Raw genomic sequence first — 21,503 nt, forward strand, 5'->3', positions numbered from 1 at the left:
AAGAAGTAACTTAGTGAGTGAGTCCAAATGTCTAAGTGCACCACTGTGGTGCTGCTGGAAGCAAAAGAGAAAACAATCCAGGTAGAAAGGAAAGGGGAGAGATGTTTAGGTTCCCTATTCTGCGAAGAATAACATAGGGAAACGAAAGTGAAGCGAGGAGAGGAAGAGCAAATGGTGGCTGAAGAAACAGCCAAGAGAATCAGGAAGAGAGATTGCAAAATCATGTCCCCTTCGCCCCAAGTGCATTTGCACTTGTTTCTTTCTCTGCCTCTTGGTTGTTTGAAGGTACCAGGCATGTGTTCCCACACGGCACACCCTCGACCTCTCCTGGTCACACTCAGTCATGAGTCACAACCTTCCTTGCTGTGGAAACAGCAGAGAGCAGGACTCTGGGGAGGAAGACAGTGCCTGACCCAGTGTCCACTACTTCAAGAAATGGGCATAAGGTGGCAGCACTCGTAGTGTGCCCGCAGGTGTTGTGGAGAGAAACTTGGCCAAGGGCCAGCTGTCCTTGAGCTGCCAAATCCCAGGGAGAAGATGGGCAAAGGGAACTCTGTTAAAGACCTCCTTATTAGGGTAGTTAGTAATGGGAAGAGAAAGGCTTTTCTTAGGGGAGCAGTGGCACTCAGGAGTTCCATAGGGAGGACTGGGTGATGGGTCCCCTGGTCTGGCACCCACACATCTGTTGAAAGAATAACTTCTACTTATGAGGAAGGATTAAGATGGATTGATGAACAACATGGATGAACTCTGAGAACATGGTAAGTGAAAGAAGCCAATCACAAGAGACCATATATTGTATTGTGTTATATGAAATGTCCAGAACAAGCAAATCTGTAGAGACGGAAAGATTAGTGGTTGCCTAGGGTTGGGGCTGGTGAGAATGGTGGGGGCAGTGGGGGGGGGGGCGACTGCTAAAGAGTATGGGGTTTCATTCTGGGGTGATGAAATGTTCTAAAATTGATTGTGGTGATGGTTGCACAACTCTGAGTAAGCTAAAAACAATTGAATTGTGCGCTTCAATGGGTGAATTTTAATATATCCCAATAAAGCTGTTACTAAAAAAAAAAAAAAAAAAAAAAGAACGACTGATGAACATTTGGTTTAAAAACAGAAAGGAAAGGTAATAATGTGAATGGATTCTTACCATTCTCTCCCTCCCTGGTCTTAGGAACAAAGATGACTTCAGTGTGGGTGAGAGGCATCCCTTTTTCTGGAATCATCCATCTCTAAGACAGTGCCACTTACACTTTAATTTGTATACAAAGCACCTAAGGATCTTGTCAGAATGCAGATTGTTTCAGAAGGTCTGAAATAGGGCCTGAGATTGTACGTTTCTAAGAAGCTCCTAGGTGATCCTGAAGCTTCTAGTCTTAGAAACACATTTTGAACTGAGAGACTCTAAGACATCCAAAGAAATTATGTTTATTGTCTGATTGGGATCAGTAGTATGCCAGCTCTATACTAAAGTTAAAAGACCAATTAAATAGTTTTATTTTGACCTCATACTTGATAGTGGCATTAATATGTCTAATGGCATATATATATGCATGGTGATGTATCTAATAAAAAAATTAATACTGGTATCTTGAAAAAGTACATTACCAAATACACTATGGCATTTACTATCTATTTTTATTGAAAAGTCAGGACTTGGAATTTGGAAGAGAGCTAGGTTTGAATCCTGACTCTGTCATTTACAAGCATCATGGCCTGGATTGCTTAATCTATCTGAGCTCCAGTATCTTTGTTTATATTTGGAGATAATAATATCTATCTTAGTGGATTTTTGTGAGCACTAGAGGCTAGATGGCATGCACATAGTGGTCACTCAAGAGATCACTATTATTGTCATCAAAAGTGTATGAGATGGGAGGATCTATCCACCTTTCTTTTTCATGTCTGTATTTCTCCATATTTGCTTCTAAATCCATCCTAAATCTTGAAATTTGGGTTGTGTAAGAGATGCTTCTGTATGAATATTTTTCTTCATCCATTTGAAGAAGGCATTGTTGTTTAGAGCTCTAGTAAAATCCATATGGAATATAAAGTTTTTCATACATAGATTTGTGCTTTTAAAAAATTCATTCTGATATTAAGGAATTCGAAGTAGGGGCGCCTGGGTGGCTCAGTCAGTTAAGCATCCGATTTCAGCTCAGGTCATGATCTCGAGGTCCACGGGTTCGAGCCCCGTGTCAAGCTCTATGCTGACAGCTCAGAGTCTGGAGCCTGCTTCAGATTCTGTGTCTCCCTCTCTTTCTCTCTGCCCCTCTCCCACTCACCCTCTGTCCCTCTCTCTCTCTCGAGAATGAAATAAACATTAAAAATTTTTAAGAAAAAAGGAATTCAAAGTAAATTTGAGGTATTCAATAAGGAACTTCGGCCTCCTTGATTCTTTTTTTTTTTTAAGTTTTATTTATTTAAGTAATCTCTACACCCTACATGGGGCTCGAACTCACGACCCCGAGATCAAGAGTTACATTCTCTTCCAACTGCACCAGCCAGGCGCCCCAGTCTCCCTGATTCTTATGTGTGAGGCTGAAATAATTCAACAACAATGATCCCTACTTTCATCAAAAAAATTTTCAGACTGAGTTGCTCAATTTCATTTTAGGGCCTCTGTTATTTTCCTTTTCCTTTACAGGTACAGCATGCAAGTTCTTCTAATACCTGGCCCTCGGGGAAGCCTACAGAGAGAGGCGATTTGGAAAACCCTGTTTTGGAACAGAGCTCCTCCTTAATAGCTCCCCGTGGAAGAGGGATTCCTGCTACAAATGACATGACATCATTGGCACAGGGCTTGGGCTGGAGCAAAGCCTGCTGCTTCTTCCTTCTTGAGACTCTGACCTTGGGGGTTCATGGCCTACAGCCCTAGGTGAGTCTAGGTGCCTTGTTCCCCCACGTTACACTCGGGCTATTCTCTGGAAGTTACGGACATATAAGAGGCTGCCCCATGTCTTTATTTACTTTTCTTTTCATTTTCTTCTGACTTTTAGGCCGACTTCATCTCCTTGGTTTTCCTGGTTTCTGGAAGAAAATGTGGCAAACATTATCACTGGCAAGTTCATGCCATGCAGCCTCAGCGAAATTTGTTTCTCCTTTTTTTTTTTTTTATACTTTTATAAATTTAACCTCTTGCCAACACATTTCTATCACCGTGTACTCAGCCTTACCTATATGAAGGCCTAAGCAGTATGGAGACAAGAATTTGTTTTCTTCTCTATTTGATTTTTAAATTATAAAAGACTCTAATGCTGTCAACTGGTAAGTGTGTAGAGTTTAAGGTAAACATCACTCCAACTTTTATAACGTTTAGGGTTTAAGATAAACATCACTCCAACAGCAAACTGGTTTTGAAGATGCCATTTAAAAAAATCCATCTTATAAACAATTCTCTTGAACACATGTTTTCACATTTGGAAAAGAAAACAGGAGTTTCTTTTTTAAATTTTTTTTTTAACGTTTATTTATTTTTGAGACAGAGAGAGACAGAGCATGAACGGGGGAGGGTCAGAGAGAGGGAGACACAGAATCTGAAACAGGCTCCAGGCTCTGAGCTGTCAGCACAGAGCCCGATGCGGGGCTCGAACCCACGGACCGCGAGATCATGACCCAAGCCAAGGTCGGCTGCTTAACCAACTGAGCCACCCAGGTGCCCCAAAAACAGGAGTTTCTACCTGCTCAATGTAGCTTTGAATATTTAGGATTTCTTCTAGTAACTGTTCTTTGCATCACTGCTACATGAGGTGCTCAAAAAGACTGAGCTGGAGACACCAGTCCCCTGAAAGGAATAACCACACGCTCATGGAGTGAGGAAGTGCTAGCTGCTGGCTGGGGACTTCCCAGGTCACTAATTTTGAAACCCTCCAAACACTGATCTAAAGATCAAATTCTTGTCTTCAATAGCAAGGATCAAAAGGGTGGAAGGCTGTATTCTGTTTCCTCATCTAGCACCAGGATTCTGTTGGAGAGGTGCAATTAAACGGACTCTAAGTCCGGCTTGTTCTTTTCGCCCTCCTCTGTCCAATTAAGGACATTATTTGATTTGGTGCATCTCAGCCATTCGTTTTGGTGGATAGTTGTTTCTCTTCTTAAAAAGATCAAAGACCATTCTAAACTCAGACTCAGTCAAGTAGATAGAACAAATACCGCATCATTCTACGTAACTGCCATAGCAGCACTGGGTTCCGATCCATGCAGGAGTCCCTGTTATGATCACCGTTATGGACAGGCGCCTGAGCTTTGAAAGCAGCTGTGTGGCATAAATTGTACCTCATGGACGCTTTCGTACTATTTAGTCAGAGTCCAATTACCCGATGTGAAAGCCTGTGTGACACTGAGACAAAAAGGAGAGAGAGAAGAGAGAAAAAAAGGAGGAACAGGAGAAGTTATCCAAATTCACTTGTCTGAGTTCTCACGAGGGGAAAAGAATGACTAAAATATAACCTGCATGTAAGAGCATTAGTAATATTATTAATAATAATACCTTTGATAACTAGGCCAGTGATCTCAAAGTACTTTTAACATTCATCATTTTCTTGGTACTCACCAAAATCTCAAGGACCTATAGAACAGGTATTGCCATGTCTTAAGTTTTTCTTTATTTCTCTTTTCTCTTTCTTCATCAACTTTCTCTGAAAATGAGGGATCTTGACCTGAGTGCTAAGAACTTATAAGTTTTGAGTGAAAAAGGCCTATACTATTTTGGAGGCATGTCTTTCCTCTTAAGTAGACATTAGCCTACAATGTACTTTATAGGAGGTACAAGGGTAGGATATATATAATGCTGTACGGCACAGCAAAATAATTGTCAAAGGGCCTCCCATTTATAGTAAACTGAATGAGAGAATTGATATCCAAAATAAAAAGGGGAAAATTCTAGACTGGTTTCAAAGCATCACAGAGCAGCGATAGTCATTTGCCTCATGGAGAGCCTCTGCTCTGATGCATCTGAGCATACATAGTTCATCTGATTAGATTTCGTGAGTCTAAGATTGATCATTACAATTTATAAACGAGGATAACCATTTGGAAATCTGCCTTAAAATGAAAGTCCAGACATGTGTCTCAAATATTGAGATAGCTCTCAAACTATAGGCTCTTTGCCTTGAATATTAGGTACGTCATCCTCCTTTAAATCTTGTCTTTCCCTAGTTCATCCTCCATCCCCACTCATCTCCCAAAAGACCTTGACCAGAGTTTTCATCTGTCTTTGTAGTACTCCATTCCTGTAAATTCCTTCTCCATGTTTTTGTTCTGTTTCACTTAGTTTGGAAAATGGCAGTGTAGAAAATGTTTGGTATAACTCTAATGCTGGCTGGCATCTGTGATCTCTTAAAAGAATTATATATACTGTATATGTGTGTGTGTCTATGTGTGTGTGTTCTGTGTTTGAAGTACAGAATTAAAAACCTCAAATAAGGCAGAAAACAAACGTGCCTTATTATCCAGATCCCCTCCATGTTTTTAGCTGTTTAGAAAATGTTTCTCCTGTTGTTCCTGCTAAATATTTCTCATTTTGGCATTGCACACCAAAACCTAGCGTCAGTGTGTGTGTGTGTGTGTGTGTGTGTGTGTGTGCGCGCGCGCGCGCGCGTGCATGCAGTAGAGATGAGGGAGGTAGGTCAGGTAGCATAATGTGCAACGGTGAAGAACTTACTAAATTAATTAATCTTCAATTAGCAGATCACTGAGAATATGAATCACTCACAAGCAGTCAAAAGGTGATGTCAGTGAACGCTTAGGGCTCGGCATGACTGTTCCTGTTTGTTATTGCATTTGGTCCTAGAGCTCTTGCTATGGCAAGGCTGTCCTATGGGTCTTACTGTGGCACTTTAGAAATGTCTACACCAAACATAGCATTAATAAGTATTCCAGGAGATAGTTAAAGCAAGGAGCAAGGTACTTAATGAAGTTTATAACCATGGCTTTGAAATAATCTTATTATTAGCAATAGTCATACTATTAATTTCTAGTTGGAAGAATAACATGCTCACAAGATTTCTGAGCCTCAGAAGAGGACCCGTTTTGGTGGGGATTGGGTCAGAACAGCACATGCAACTCAAGGATTGCTGAAGAAGGGCAGGTGCATAGGGTAAGGCTGCTTCATTATGAAAGGCGAGTATTCAAGGGGCAAAATGAGTGCCCTTGATCTGTGGTATTTGGTTATGTTTATAAAAATGGTTTCTGTCTAACCTCTCCAGTATCAGTTACAAATTGTGCTAGTGATGGATTACTCAAAATCTTCAGTAGCCAATCAGGATTACTTCCTTACCTCTAAGTTTTTTCCCTAGAGAAGATCTTTTTGAAAGCCATGTAGTATTCCAACTCTCCTAGGATTCCATTTTAGAAACACCGGCTGCTAGTTCATAAAAAACCAGAGAGTAGGTGTGGAGTCAACTATCACACTTCTTTCCTAGAATACTTTGGACTTCCAACTTTAGCTGGTTGAAGGGGAAACACAACATCAGCCATAAACTCCAGTTTTTGTTGGACAGAGTGTCCATATTTTTAGGTAGCTGTGGCTGATTAGGAAAAAAAAAACAAATGAGCTCTCAGACTTTGTTCTGAGGTCGAAAGGGACCTCACATTAAAAAAAAAAAATGTATAATCTATATCCTGGTCTTAGTGTTTGGGGCAAAAATAGTGCCTAATGTTTTATGGCATTGTGTATTCTTTCGTTTGAGTGTATTTTGTGGATGGACTCTATTGATGAAAATACACTGTAGTAGAGAGGATTGTGTGTATGTGTGGGTGGGGTGGTGGGTTCAGCAGTTTTCTCAATGGCCTGTCAGATAGGTTCAATGAAGTATGTTGGGTTATTTCTCCTTTGTCTCCTGTTCTCTCCCTCCACAGCAAGACTGGAAGAACAACACACTTGTACACAGGTTTCCAATAGTATCTTTGGAGGGGTAGGCCAACGAGAACCAACCTGGTGGTCCCCACCCTCCAGCCCCTCTGGGGGCTTCTGAATCCAGTGTTGTTCAATTTCAGGGCAGAAAATGATCATTTGATAAAGTGCCAAAGCCCACTGTGATTTTTTTTTCCCCAGGCAGCTTGCCTTTGGTGTCATTGGTAAGTTGTGCATTTCACTGGAGTGCCACAACACTACCACTAAAGTATTCCACAGCTCACTTTTTTGTTTGGTCAACTTTTCTTTTATCTTTGGAAGAAGCCATTTTCTTTCTGTAGGGAGGATGGTTGAGTTTAAATTCTATTAAAGCTAGTCAGAATGCTTTCCCTTAGGGGACATTCACTTCCTGTCTTATGCCTAATAGGTTCCTTTGGATTTTCTTTGATTCTTACATAAAAAGCCTGGGATGATCACGCCGGGAGTATTCTCTTGAGGTGGCTGTGTGACAGAGAGCAGGCAGAACATTTGCTGTTTTAGCTTTCCATCCTGTTTTACAGGACTGCATGCCTGCTTCCCTCCATTTTGTCAGTGCTCACAGTTTTTCCTTCTCTTTCTCCCTCTTCCATTTAACTTGTGTTGGAGCAAAAAACTCCATTCCAGATCCATTCCAGAGTTGCAGCAAGAAACTTCCCCACTCTCTCTTTTTCCTATCTCAGTAAAATGGCAGTGAAGAAAGCTTTATGCAATCACCTCGAATATTTTATTTACCTTCTGATGTTCTCCTCCACCCTCAGCTTTCAAAAATTTCCCTTGTAATCATTTTACATGTGTGAAATTTTCCTCGATTGGGTTTAAAGTAAAGCAAAACAAAAGCAGCCTACATTGGTTTCATATGGAAAGTCAAAGATAACAAACTTTTCCTGTTCCTGAGAAATAGGCTTCAATATTAAGATTGCTGACCTGATCTTCCCTTGGTAATATTGTTGGTTCTTAGCTTTCCAAATCTAAAAACAACTTGGTGTAGTAAGTACCAAATACAGCATCTTGAAGTTTCTCTTCTGATGGACTATAAAGTGGCTTTCAAGCTTCTTTGCAAGTAGGCTTTTCATCTACTATTTTTGTATCAGTTGGGGAATACAAACCTTCAGTGAGGCTCAGCAGAAATGTCCAAATTCCTGATCTGCCCAGGGGTTTTATAGAACTCCAGTTCAGGTATGTTTGTTTCCCTTTAAAATATTGTTAGTAGTTTTACTCTGTCGTCTCCAAAGGAATAGTCGGCAAACTCATCAATGAAATTTGTGGATAAGTAAAATGTGCATATTAGAGTGTACGAGTTGGTACCTATTTCCTCATGTTAGATTGAACCTGGGTGTTACATTTTGTTTGCAATCTGCCACAAACCAGACCAACGTGGATCTTTATTTCTGGTTTTAGTTTTTGGTGAGGTGATGGTGAGGAGCATTCTCATTCTATATTGATACAAAAAAAAAAAAAAAAGCAAGTTGACTTATGCCTAGAGGTATTTTTACAGAGCTACTCTTCTCGTGGGGGGAAAAAAAAGAAAGCCTCATGCAGAAATGAACATTTCTCAAAATGTGTCCCTTATTATTCTAAATGTAAATTCCTCCAAATTATTTTAAAATCTTGAGATTTTATTTTAAAATCTTGAGTGGAAGAAAGCATCTACACAAGCAGTCGTTGAGCGCCCGCCAGGCTCGATGCCTCTACGGTTGCTGCTGCTGCTGCTTTAGGATCCTAGGTGCTGGGCAGCCACAATTTTACCGCTAAGAGCTGTTGAGCGCCATTTAGACTCCATTCCATTTTTCTCCGTGGCGATCCAGTTCGTAACTTACAGCTCCCGTCTGGGAGCCGATAATATAATGAATTGCCTTGACTCTTGCTTCAATCCACTTTCCTCGCTTAATATGCAGCCCAAAGTTTTGCTGCTCGCTGTCAGATGGTAGTGCTAGACTTTCACACTGCTCCCAAAGCCTCCGCTGGGGCTGTTTCTGAACACCGAGTTACAAACTTTAAGAAGCAGACAGCTCCAGACGGAAATCCACGCCAGGATTTGAACTCTGCTTCTGGCTTCCGTCAACTGACATAGTTGCCCTTTTGCTCAAACTCGCAGCTCCAGTTCGCACTCGGGAGAGCTCCGCTGGGTGTCTGATGCTTTGCCGCGGCGGGGACGCGTGTGAGGGCCACAACCCCGCGCTCCTCCGATTCCCAGCGCCTTATTCAGAACAGAGGCAATTCCTCCACTAGGGTCCTAAGGCTTAAAACGCCTTCCCCCAAAAGGAGTGAGGAAGGGAAGGAGCCGAGACTGATCTTTTGTTTGTTTGTTGAGTTTTGTATTTCGCACACTTAGGGGAAGCAAATTTCGAGAAAGGAAGGGCTGTTTCTCTCCCTGCAAACGTTTCTCTCTCTTAACAAACCCTCCAGGCCTCGGTTCCACATTTTGCAGTTGACTGCGTGGATTTTAATAGGTTGTTCTCTTATTCTCGGCCCAATCCATGCACACTGTACAAGCCAGATAAAATGAGAACATCCTCTGCCATTTTCAGTCGGTTTGTCCTGGCAGCCCTGCCCCCCTCCTTGGCTGCCGCAGCCGCAGGAGTTAAAGCAGCGCACAGAAACTCCGCCTGATCCTCTGGGCGGGAGATCCAGTCCACGTTTGCCAAGTGCTTTGCGGTCGGGGATGGTGATAAGAACTCTCTTGTGAGGGAGCGAGCAAGACTTTAGTCCGGTTTCCATGTCAACGATTCAGTCCATATTTGCCATCAGGCTGTTGGTGGCAGAGGCGCTTTCGTGAGGGTAGCGCTGTCCTAGTCCTAGTTCTCCAATCTGCGCCGGGATTCCTGAGCTGCCTGGGTGTGGGGTTAAAACACTGGGGCCGTGGGGGGAAAAAAACTCCACGGGGAGAACCCGCAGCCCCAAACCTGGGTCTTGGAGCTCCAGCCAGCCACGTGCCCAGCTCCTCCCCTCCCCCCCCCCTTTCCCGCTGCCATTGCCCCTAGGGAAAGCTGATGGGCCAGTTTCTAAGAAAGTTCCCTTCAACTCGTCAGTCCCTGGGATAGTGGTGTGGGGCTCTAAAGGTAGAGGTGGAAGAGGACCCTGAAGGATTTGAGATTTTTTTTTTTTTAAGTGGGAATGGAGAAATCCCACATTACCTGCTCCAGTCCAGGTGGATAGATTTTTGTGCACTTTACCTTATTGCTAGAAAAAAATGGTGGCTGTTTTCAAAACAGCGTGCTCACGTGTAGGAAAGGGATTTGGGCACTTTCCAAATTTCACAGCCATTGAAAAAAGGAGATGAGGGCTTTCTCTGGAGACAAATCCATTCTGGCTTCCAGATTTTCACTGGGTTCCAGGTTTCCCATTACAGTCCAGCTCTGAGGAAAATGGCAGGGTAATTGCATGTAAAAACTCCTCATTTGTGTGCAGGACTCAGGACTGTTTGCCAGCTCAGAAGCAGTTGATTAAATAGCCAAGCTCCATTTATGAGGCAGCCTATAATTTGGTTTCTAGGACCTAATGCACTGGGAGAGTAGTTGCCCCTGAGGACTGTGAGTGAAACCAGGGCACTGGCCCGTTCCAGTCAGCCAGATCCTGGTACTCCTTTTGGTTCTTGGCTAGAGGCGGAAAACCCACCACCACTCTTAGACTAACAGGAAGGTTTTTGCCTTTTTAGCGTAAGATCCTATTAAGTTTTCTTCAGAGTAGGAGTGGCTTCAGGTTTTTGGAATTATTCACAGTGACCAGTGGCATGGCCAGAACTTGTCCAAGGGGCCTGCGGGATCTGCCAGTTCTAAGATAATGGCTCTGTGGCTATGAAGTCTCCATTTATAAAATCTGAGGGGGGAAAGAGGCCCTGGTGTTTAGTGACTACACTGGCCTGGGCCTCTCCCAAGGCAGCCTGGGCCTGGTGAGGAGCTGGAATCCCCTCTGGCTTTTGTAGCCTGTCACGTCAGAGCATTCCAAGTCAGCTTGAGGAGGAAAAGACTGCTTGGTGCTGGGATGTGGTAGGGCCTGTAGATCTAGAAGTTTCTATGTATGCCTCTAGCTCGATTGGCATCTCTTGGAATATAATGGTAAACTGTGATGAATCTTTACACGGGAGGATAGAAAATAAATTTGGTTACATTTATTTTCTTTCTTTTTTATTTTTTTAATGTTTATTTTTGAGAGAGAGAGAGAGAGAGAGAGAGAGAGAGAGAGAGAGAGAGAATGGGAATGTGCGGGGAAGGAGCAGAGAGAGAGGGAGACACAGAACGTGAAGCAGGTTCCAGGCTCAGAAGCAGGCTCCAGGCTCTGCTCTGTCAGTACAGAGCGGAACACCGGACTGGAGCCCACGAACTTCAAGATCATGACCTGAACCAAAGTCCGATGCTTAACTGACTGAGCCACCTGGGTGCTCCTGGTGACATCTATTTTCTAAGTGACCTGTTAGACTGTCCCTTTTCTCTCTTTAAGGAGAAAATGGTTTCCCACTGCTCTTCTGCAGAGCCTCTTCCGTGGTCTGTTCCCCAGTTTTACAGGTATTGTCTCTGGAGACTGGCACTATTGGTCATTGTGGGCTAAGTTCTCTTGGGAAAAGATTAGGGTTGGGTTCTCCTGCTGGAAGGCTGTCTTATGCCCCAAAGTAGCTCCAGTGGTTACCATTTCACGTTAGTGTTGGGATGATCTAAGACTGAGAAGATCAGCTTGGTCTCAAACCCATTCTTCTAGTCTGATTCCATTGCTGTATATGATGCAACTTGATCACTTTTTTTTTTTCCCCCCAAGGCTAAGTACGCGGGTAGCTTTGGGGACTTTGCTACTTTTTAAAATCACCCTCCTCCGCCCCCTGACTGACAGGGCAGTCCCCTCCCCTCGGTCTTACAATTCTAGAAAATGGGGAGAGTCGGACCTCACGCCCCCAGGGCCTTATGAGGCCCGGCTAAAGAGGGCTGGGGAGTGGGAAAACGGAAAGTCTGAACAAATGATCTGTCATTCCGTAGGGCTTGCAAAGGGTGAAAAATGTTAGGCCCTGCTCGCTCACTCAGCTGGGTCTTTAAGAGCGGGTTTGTAAAAGGCTTTGAAGAATAAAAGTGCTGTAGAGGTGCTAAGTAGCAGCCAAGAGACCAGGACCGCTGCCAGAGGGTCAGGCCTGGGCCGAGGCGGCCGCGGTCTCGGGCTCAGGCCAATTTTGCAGCCGCGAGTAAAGTTCACGCTGCCCGCTCCCCTCCGTACGGTCCGGAGGGGACCGGCCCGGATAGGAAGGAACGCCAGGAGGGAGGCGGCGCAGGCTCCGGGGAGGCGCGGGCTCCGGGCCGGGTTTTCCCCGAAGCCTTCGGCGGCGGCGCTGCCGAGCGAAAGCGGCAGAGGGCCTGCCGCCGCCGCGGCTCGTTCTCTCCCCTCCTCCTTTGTGAGGGGAAGGGAGCGAGTCCGTTCCATGGCCTGCGCCCGCTCCGCGCTCCGGTCCGGGTTTGCCAGGCGGCCGCGACGGCGCTGGGTAAAATGGCAGTGCTGAGCCTCGTGTCGGAGTGAGGGGGACTCGGAGGAGAGTGGGGCGCTCTAGCCGCTCAGTCCGGCCGCCCGCCCGCTCGCTCGCCCGCTGCCGCGCAGCAGCCTCAGCTCGCGCCGCGGCCGGGGAGGGGAGGCAGGGCGCCCGGCCCAGTCCGCGCTCCGACTCTGCCTCCCGGCGCCCGGGCTGCTGCCGCGCGCCCTCCAGCCCGCCCGTCCCGGGTCCCCCTCCCCCCGCTCCCTCCCTCCCTCCCTCCCCGCCCCCTCCCCCTCGCCTCCCTCCCTCCCTCCCTCCTCCTTTCTCCGGCAGCAGAAAGCGGAGAGTCACAGCGGGGCCAGGCCCTGGGGAGCGGAGCCTCCACCGCCCCCCTCATTCCCAGGCAAGGGCTTGGGGGGAATGAGCCGGGAGAGCCGGGTCCCGAGCCTACAGAGCCGGGAGCAGCTGAGCCGCCGGCGCCTCGGCCGCCGCCGCCTCCTCCTCCTCCGCCGCCGCCAGCCCGGAGCCTGAGCCGGCGGGGCGGGGGGGAGAGGAGCGAGCGAGCGAGCGCCGCGCAGCAGCGGAGCCCCGCGAGGCCCGCCCGGGCGGGTGGGGAGGGCAGCCCGGGGGACTCGGCCCCGGGGCGGGGTGGGAGGGGGGGAGAAGACGAAGACAGGGCCGGGTCTCTCCGCGGACGAGACAGCGGGGATCATGGCCGCGCAGGTCGCCCCCGCCGCCGCCAGCAGCCTGGGCAACCCGCCGCCGCCGCCGCCCTCGGAGCTGAAGAAAGCGGAGCAGCAGCAGCGGGAGGAGGCGGGGGGCGAGGCGGCGGCGGCGGCAGCGGCCGAGCGCGGGGAAATGAAGGCAGCCGCCGGGCAGGAAAGCGAGGGCCCCGCCGTGGGGCCGCCGCAGCCGCTGGGAAAGGAGCTGCAGGACGGGGCCGAGAGCAATGGGGGTGGCGGCGGCGGCGGAGCCGGCGCCGGCGGCGGGCCCGGCGCGGAGCCGGACCTGAAGAACTCGAACGGGAACGCGGGCCCTAGGCCCGCCCTGAACAATAACCTCACGGAGCCGCCCGGCGGCGGCGGCGGCGGCAGCAGCGATGGGGTGGGGGCGCCTCCTCACTCAGCCGCGGCCGCCCTGCCGCCCCCAGCCTACGGCTTCGGGCAACCCTACGGCCGGAGCCCGTCTGCCGTCGCCGCCGCGGCGGCCGCCGTCTTCCACCAACAACATGGCGGACAACAAAGCCCTGGCCTGGCAGCGCTGCAGAGCGGCGGCGGCGGCGGGGGCCTGGAGCCCTACGCGGGGCCCCAGCAGAACTCGCACGACCACGGCTTCCCCAACCACCAGTACAACTCCTACTACCCCAACCGCAGCGCCTACCCCCCGCCCCCCCAGGCCTACGCGCTGAGCTCCCCGAGAGGTGGCACTCCGGGCTCCGGCGCGGCGGCGGCCGCAGGCTCCAAGCCGCCTCCCTCCTCCAGCGCCTCCGCCTCCTCGTCGTCTTCGTCCTTCGCTCAGCAGCGCTTCGGGGCCATGGGGGGAGGCGGCCCCTCAGCGGCCGGCGGGGGAACCCCCCAGCCCACCGCCACCCCCACCCTCAACCAACTGCTCACGTCGCCCAGCTCGGCCCGGGGCTACCAGGGCTACCCCGGGGGCGACTACGGCGGCGGGCCCCAGGACGGGGGCGCCGGCAAGGGCCCGGCGGACATGGCCTCGCAGTGCTGGGGGGCTGCGGCGGCAGCGGCGGCGGCGGCGGCAGCCGCCTCGGGAGGGGCCCAACAAAGGAGCCACCACGCGCCCATGAGCCCCGGGAGCAGCGGCGGCGGGGGGCAGCCGCTCGCCCGGACCCCGCAGGTACACAGCTGAGTGGGGAGGGGGCTGGGGCGAGCGGGGTCCGGGGAGTGGGTGGCGGCTGCGGGGAGCAGGCCACAGCCTTGGGATACCCCCAGTCCGGGGCCCCCACTGCTGGGGAGCTGCCATTGTCTGGCTCTTCTCTTAAAATGGCTGCCTGTCTGCCTTCCTCTCCTTCCCTCCTTCAGCCTTTGTGTGGGGCTTTCCCTGAGGTGTTTGCTCCCCTTCTCCCTCCCTCCTGGTCCCCTCGAACTCCGGGGGTCTTCAAGGGGGTGTGGGGCAGAATGTGCGGGGAAGGGCCTGGCCGGGGTTGAGGGGGGTGCTGGGGGCTCAGGTTAGGGGTGTGCGGTGTTAGGAGCTCGGGAGTGGAGTGAACAATTCTTTGCTCACCTGCCGCTCCTCTCTGCCCGCCCTCCTGTCTTTCTCTAGGCCGTTCCCCATCTGTGCGTTCAAGGAGGGGCCCCTCGGGTTCGGGGGTACCTCGAGGGAGGGCAGGGGCCTGCTTGGGGGCAGCTAGAGGCCGGCTGCGGTTCACCCAGGGCAGCCTGGGCCATCTCCTGTCTCAGTCTCCGTCGGCCCAGTGGCCTGGGCTTCTCCCTGGAAGTGCTGGTAAACAGCTGAGTGATTGGAGTAGTAAGTGCAGATTGCTTTGGTTTGGGATTTGAATTATGGAGGTAAAATCCTTCTGTCAAAGCCAGGAGACAGTTGGTCTTAGGTTGACATCCTATCTGTGATCTGATTGGCTCCCCATCTCCTGCTCTTGGCCATTTATAATTGCCTCTGATGTAATGGTACAACAATCCTGATGAGCTCATAAACTTTTACACTCTGCTTTTCTGCCAGTGATAACCCAAACCATCGCTGCCACTATCTGCCTTTTATTCCAGAGCTGAAATTGGCTGTGACCTTGAGGAGGGAGGTTTAAGCAGCAATACTGTATCAGCAGGAGCAGAGCCCCAGACAGGCTGCCCTTGTTACATTGTGCCGAAACAAAAGAGGAGGCAGTGGCATTTTGCTTGTACCTTGGATTTATTTTGCTTGTTATGTTTTATGCAGCCTGAAATAGATTCTGTGTTGTCAGAACAGTAGCTGAGTTTTTCTCTACAATGGGTTTGCTGTTTGTTTTGGTTTTGTGACTTTCCTGATGGTATAAATGACTTCTTTGATGGCTCTGAAGATGCATTTGTCTTGAGTAATTTTGACCCTGTTCGCTTTGCAGAATTGAAATTATTTTACTGGGGTTTTTATCGAGTGACAAATGTGGGATCTTTATGGGAGGGGGTAGGAGGAAAACTTTTATTTATTTATTTTGAGAACTGGAAGCTTTCTGAGAGAGAATTTCATATTAGGTTCAAGTGTTCTGTTTTAAGGACGACTGGCCTCCTTCTTTGTTTACATGTTGAGTCTGGTTAACACTTTCTTTTGTTAATTGAACTTTGGGAGAGCAGCTCAATTTAAAGAGAAGCCGATGTCTTTCATGATCTTGTGAGGGACTTTCTCCTAAAGGCCTGGTTTGGTGAAATTTATCATTTGTTCCTGAGATATCAAAAAGGCTAGTTTTGTATTTTGTCATCTGTTATTTTAGAGCTTTGAAATAGAGGTCGATTGTTTTTTTCTTTGCATTTTAAGGTATGTTCCATCCCCCCCCCCCCCCATCTTCCAAGATAATAAAGATACCACCTATAATGATACTTGATATTTGCTTAGAAATGACAACTTTAAGGTACATTTTTATGCATTCTGTTTTATTTTAATTTTGCTCTTCGTACCTCTTCATGTTCTGTCTTCAGTGCTTTTGTCAGGAGTCCTGTATCTTTTCAAAGAGGGGGAAAGCTCCTTTCATGCCCCCCGCCCCCCGCCCCAGCAGTATTCAGTTGTACCTTCCTGCTATGAGATTTTGTTCACTGATTAGTTGTGTTCCTTCCTCATTCTAGAACTGCTGTTCTCTTCTATTAAGGTAGGAATTTTGAAAACAGTTGTGTTAAATGGCAGGTTTAGAGTGCTGTGCCTTGACTCCACATTGTCCATAATGTTCTGTGTTTGGGCAAGAAACGGAGAATTTTAAATTGAATCTCTAGTGTCTAGAGGATGAGCTTAGTCTTAGCAAAGAGAACATTCTCTTGTCTCTGGACAAGAGACATGCTACATCTCTTTTCCCTTGAGGGGAGGGGGGCTGAGTCATTTACCTTTTGTAAACTATTAGAGGAGTACATTTGGGCTAAGTCAAGGTTCATTTAAAAGCAAAAATTAAAGTTGAAAAATAATATTCAGGCAAACACTTTGTTTTTGGGGGGTATAAAACCAACTCTTGCCATATAGTGATTTTCAGTCATTAAACGAATATTTGAGCACTTCCTTTGTGCTGAGTACTATGCTGTGTGCTGAGTACATGGTAGGAAAATAGATACAGTCCCTGTTTGGAAGTTTGTGCTGCCCTTGGGTGAATTTTTGGTTTCACTTTTAACATCACCATTCCTAGCACTTCATACAACATAGATTCCTGTTCAATTTCATTCCAGTTGCCCTGATGCCCAGAGAATGGGCTAGTGAGCATTCACTTGTGGAAGAGACAGTGCAACTTCCAGTTTTGTGGTAGTCTCTATGAGGGATGTAGGTGGGTAGATTTTGATAGGAATTTCTCTTTGCTACTTAAGGATAAACCTCTTATCAGACCATGATGCCTTATTCTTAAGCATTCTTAAATAATGGGGTCTTGCTCTGTCCCTTTCTTTCCTTAACTGAATCTTGGATTAAGACTGTTTTGCAGAGAATTGATGGACATAGCTAAGGTTGTAACGTTCTCATTTGACTCTGCCTTTATGAAATAAAGATTAGCTGAGTGTTTGTATTGTGGCTCTGTCTTTTTCACAGGAGCCGGAAGATCCCAGCAGGCAAATTTTCCCTTTAGGGCTTTCCATAAGTAATACTGTATCTCAAGGTGTTGAATCCTGCTACTGATGAGATACTTTTTAGTCACCTATGCACTTGAACCTCATGTGAAGCGTTTTATTGGGGATGCTTTTAGCTCTAGTACCTTGAGAGTAGTATCAGCTCATCAAAGTAAAAAATGAAATAGAATATGTAGTCTGGGATCAAGATGGATTTGATTGTAGAAGTTTGGCTGTTAGTTCTTGCTATGGAAATATCAGACGATATTTCCAACTCCTGGGAAACAAATACAGGCATCTTGGGCTTATTATGGGAATGCCTACTGGCAGAAATTCTGGGCTGGCTAAAATACAGGACTCTTGGAACTCTCTCAAGTAGGAGGGACCAGGAAAACCACACTGAGACGGCACTTCATTGTGAGGGCTTCATGTTTCTCTACTGTCCGTGAGGGAACTAGGGGTGATGGGGGTTGGGATGGTTGCAAGAGAAGAGAAAGCATCAGGACCAAGGTTGGCTTCTTTGTATTGGGCCCTGCAAGGACTTTTTAAGGTTCCTTCCTTTGTGTGTGACACAGAGCAACCAGTAACCATGACAAGTGGCACCTACTGTAATAAGATGTCTTGGATTGCATTAAACATTCATCTGTTGGATTGGCTCCTGTAGGGTGTGATGTCTGCAGCAGGCTTTAGCAATGAGGTTAGTGGACTTTTTTTTTTAATGTGGAAATAGGCTAACAAAGTAATGGTCAGGACCCTTTCCAATCCTCCCCCCCGCCCCTCTGCCATTGTATTGATTGGCTTCAAATCCCAAAATTCTAGAAGCAACTGAAATGAACCAAGCAAATATATGGTTAAAATACGGTATTCAAAATACATTGGCACTGAATAGTTCTTTCCTGCAAGTGAGCTGGGATACCTTGGTCTCTAACATGGAGTCCTAATTCCCATGGCTTTTATCTCTGGGTTTCTCCTTGTTTAGATTGGTCATTATCATTATTGATGCACACTGAGTTGTGTGTGACAGTGGTGAGGAGTAAAGAGTGCAGGATTCAGGAGGAAGAGGCTTTGGTTCCACATGCAGATCTAGATTAAGCTGTGTGATTTGGGGCAAGCCACTGACCTTGGGTTTATTTTCTCTTCATCAGTAAAGTGAAGTTGGTGGACTGTATGGCCTTCTTCCTCTGTGATGCTACGCATTGGGCTGTGCTTCCATACCTAACTTGTTATGAAGGCAATTTCTGCCTGTACATTGACCAGTAGGGGTCTTGAGACCATCTTTCTTCCCTTGGGCTCGAGGAACTCAAGGCTGTTTTCTCTTGAGGATTTACAGGAACAAGCTCTGAACAGTTGGGTACCACAATGGTCTGTGGCCCTTTACAGAAAAAGCCTTACCAGACTATTTTGTTTTGAAACTGCTTATGTTTGTCATTAGTCATTCCACCTGGCTGGTGGTTTTAAAACACTAAACATTAATTGAAAAATTGGGGCAGATTTCATTAAAGCAAGTCTTGAAAAATAGTTGCCTCAAAATCTCTAAGAGGGGATTTTGGGAGTAGATTTGGGGTGGGGTAGGGAGTGGATAGTCATAACATTAACACTCTGCTTCTCTTGGGGGGATAGGAAGGTGGGGAGAGGTAGCATTAAGTTCTCCAGACTCTTCAGGTGTTTGGGCAGGTCTAGGTCTGGTTTGGGCAGTTGGTTGTAATCTGAGTGCCTGAACTTGCCCTGTAAGTTTTGCTGAGAGAGGAGCAAAAGTTCCTGAGACTGGAACGGAAAAGCTAAGCATTGCAGGGTCAATTTCATAGGCCTATTGCCTTTTCTCATACCCTTAGTTTTTTAAACTATGTGGTGTGTTTTGCAAGTGGTCCTGGAAATGCTATTCTTTCCCCTTCTCCAGCACACCTGAATTTCCATTCTTTCTCCTCCTGGCTGGATAGTTTAGAAGTATAATTTAGGCATCTTAGAGGTATGCTAGAAGGAAGAAGCTTCCCTTTATAAAAGAGGAAAAAAGGGAGAGGAAAAGGTGTTTGATAATTCTCTGCTTGACACAGCAGCTCCTTCCTCTTCTGAAGGAACCAAATGTTTCAGAGCTTTGTGTAAATACTTGCTGAGCTGTCAATATGTACCCAGGAGGTTTCTGTAGTAAGATGTAAACGGCTCTATAGAATGTTTGACAGGCAAATTAATAAACAGTTTTCAAGCAAAGATAATGCTAGTCTGTTCTCATGTGGTGGAATAAAATAACTTTGGAGGAAAAGAAATGTGGATAGGGAAGAGGGTAGTACTGGGGGTGTGGAGGCGTGGATGGAGGCTAGGAGAGATGATCTAAAAGAGACTGGAAGTGAAAAGACGCTGCTACGCTGGAAGAGAAGCCTCCATGGTCCTGGGTCTAGGCGTAGTTCAGGGCACAATGGAGCCCCGTTCAAAATGGATTGCAGTTTCAGAGAGAAAATAAACAGAAGTCTGGAAAGAAGATCCTAAGTTTCAATAGTGAGGTAAGTGTGCTCCAAAAGCTTGGTTTATGAGACTTTGAGTTTTAAAGCCTTGTTCTTTTGGAAAGGTTTTGTAGTTTGGTGAGATGTTTCTAGGGTTGGGTTTGCATTTTTGGAATACCAGAAAGGAGAAAAAAAGATACTGCAACTTCAGCGTCGTCCTCAGCCTCTGGCTGTGGCTCTCGGAATTATAAGCCCGCTTTAAGGGTTGGGTTTATTTGTATAGTTTTTACTGGACTTCTTCTGTGCATCATATATATATATGTAAATATATATATATATGTAAATATATATATATGTAAATATATATATATGTAAATATATATATATGTAAATATATATATATGTAAATATATATATGTAAATATATATATGTAAATATATATATATGTAAATATATATATGTAAATATATATATATGTAAATATATATATATATATATATATATACACATACATATATATATATAAAGTTAATGCTCCCAAGTTCCTGGGTTAGTACAAAGTCCAAATGTTTGGGGACTCACTAAATCCTGCCTGAAGGGTTATATGGATAGATTCAATCTTTGTTTTTGAAATTGCCATTTTAGGATTAAAAACATTTCTGAGTTCCTTCAGTGAAACATTCTTTTTGTGGAGGAAGAAATATTTTAGAAGTATTTTAGCTGTGTGCCTGTGGTACTCTGGTTTGGTAGCCTTGTGAGATAACCAGATTTATCTTCTAAAAATCTCTTTTTAAACAAAATCCACTGACTCTGACACCGCTTTTCTTTACAAGAAGTGTTTTTAATGTTTATTTATTTTTGAGAGAAAGAGACAGTGTGTGAGTTGGGGAGGGGCAGAGAAGGAGGGAGACACAGAATCTGAAGCAGGCTCCAGGCTCTGAGCTGTTAGCACGGAGCCCGATGCGGGGCTTGAACCCACAAACCGTGAGATCATGACCTGAGCTGAAGTCGGACGCTTAATTGACTGAGTCACCCAGGTGCCCCAAGAAGTGTTTTTATAGACCAGAGTCCTGCAAGTGTCTTTTTGATTTAGCATAGCAGTAAGGAATATGAATGTCATTATGGCCCTGACCATAATTTTTAGGTTCTGCTGACTTACCAAAGGCTATCAGCTTGTTTTAAAACAAAATTCAAAAACTTGCGTTGACACAGACAGTGGTTGCCCAGGCCTTTGTCAGTGTGGTGGTAAGGATATTAGAACATGAGGCTCATTGCTGAGAGTATAATTTTTAGCTCAGGGGGATTTGGAGATTCAAATGGAAATAGGAAATAGCCCTATGTGAACACACCAGTTAGATATTAGGAAGGGACTTAAAAGAGACAGTATCTGCTTCAGAGGAATTTCGATTTCTTGGTGAAGCATGCTTATGTGCATACATCTGGAAAACTTGCAAAGCAGGGTTTTATAAATGGGTATAGACCAACCTAAGTGTATGGGCTGAAGGAATTCCAGAATAAGGAGCAATCAGAGTTGGGCAAGGTTAACCTGGGACAGCTTTTCAGAGGCAATGATTTGTGAAGCTTAATGTTCAAGAGGGGGAAAGTTAAAATATTAATTTGCCTTTTCATACCGCTACTCTGAGTTCCATGGGCTTTATAGAATCCAAACTACACAACCCTCCCCAGACCTGTACTTGTCTCATTCTAGTGACTTTGAGAATTTGGACTGTAACTGTAAAATTCCGTGAGAGTGGTTCCAGGGTCTTAGTGGTTCTTGTGGTTATGTGGGGCCTTTAGTACAACCTGCCAAGTTCTTGGCCAGTTCAGGGGCTCTTTTGTAGTAATTTCGGGTTTGGAAGGTTGTGTCACCTTCAGAGTTGTGTGCCCTGGACAACTCTGCAGTGACGGTGGTTTAACTTTGGTTGGAGAGCCTGTTTTTCTTCTTCTTCTTCTTTTTGGTAGAGTTAATTGAGTTTTTTTAAGCAAAACAAGA

At 46.4% G+C, this 21,503-nt stretch overlaps 1 protein-coding gene across 2 annotated transcripts in view; it reads left to right on the forward strand.

The window, feature by feature from the left end:
* Positions 1-12,998: 12,998 nt before the first annotated feature.
* Positions 12,999-21,503, forward strand: part of ARID1A (AT-rich interaction domain 1A) — a 69,941-nt gene continuing 61,436 nt past the window's right edge. For both annotated transcript variants that reach the window (XM_042995669.1, XM_042995670.1), the window contains exon 1: positions 12,999-14,189. In XM_042995669.1, coding sequence (XP_042851603.1) covers positions 13,047-14,189 — 1,143 coding nt within the window. In that variant the 5' untranslated portion in view covers positions 12,999-13,046. The remainder of the gene's footprint in view (positions 14,190-21,503) is intronic.

Source organism: Panthera tigris, chromosome C1 (genome assembly GCF_018350195.1).
Source record: "Panthera tigris isolate Pti1 chromosome C1, P.tigris_Pti1_mat1.1, whole genome shotgun sequence".
Classification (NCBI taxonomy): domain Eukaryota; kingdom Metazoa; phylum Chordata; class Mammalia; order Carnivora; family Felidae; genus Panthera; species Panthera tigris.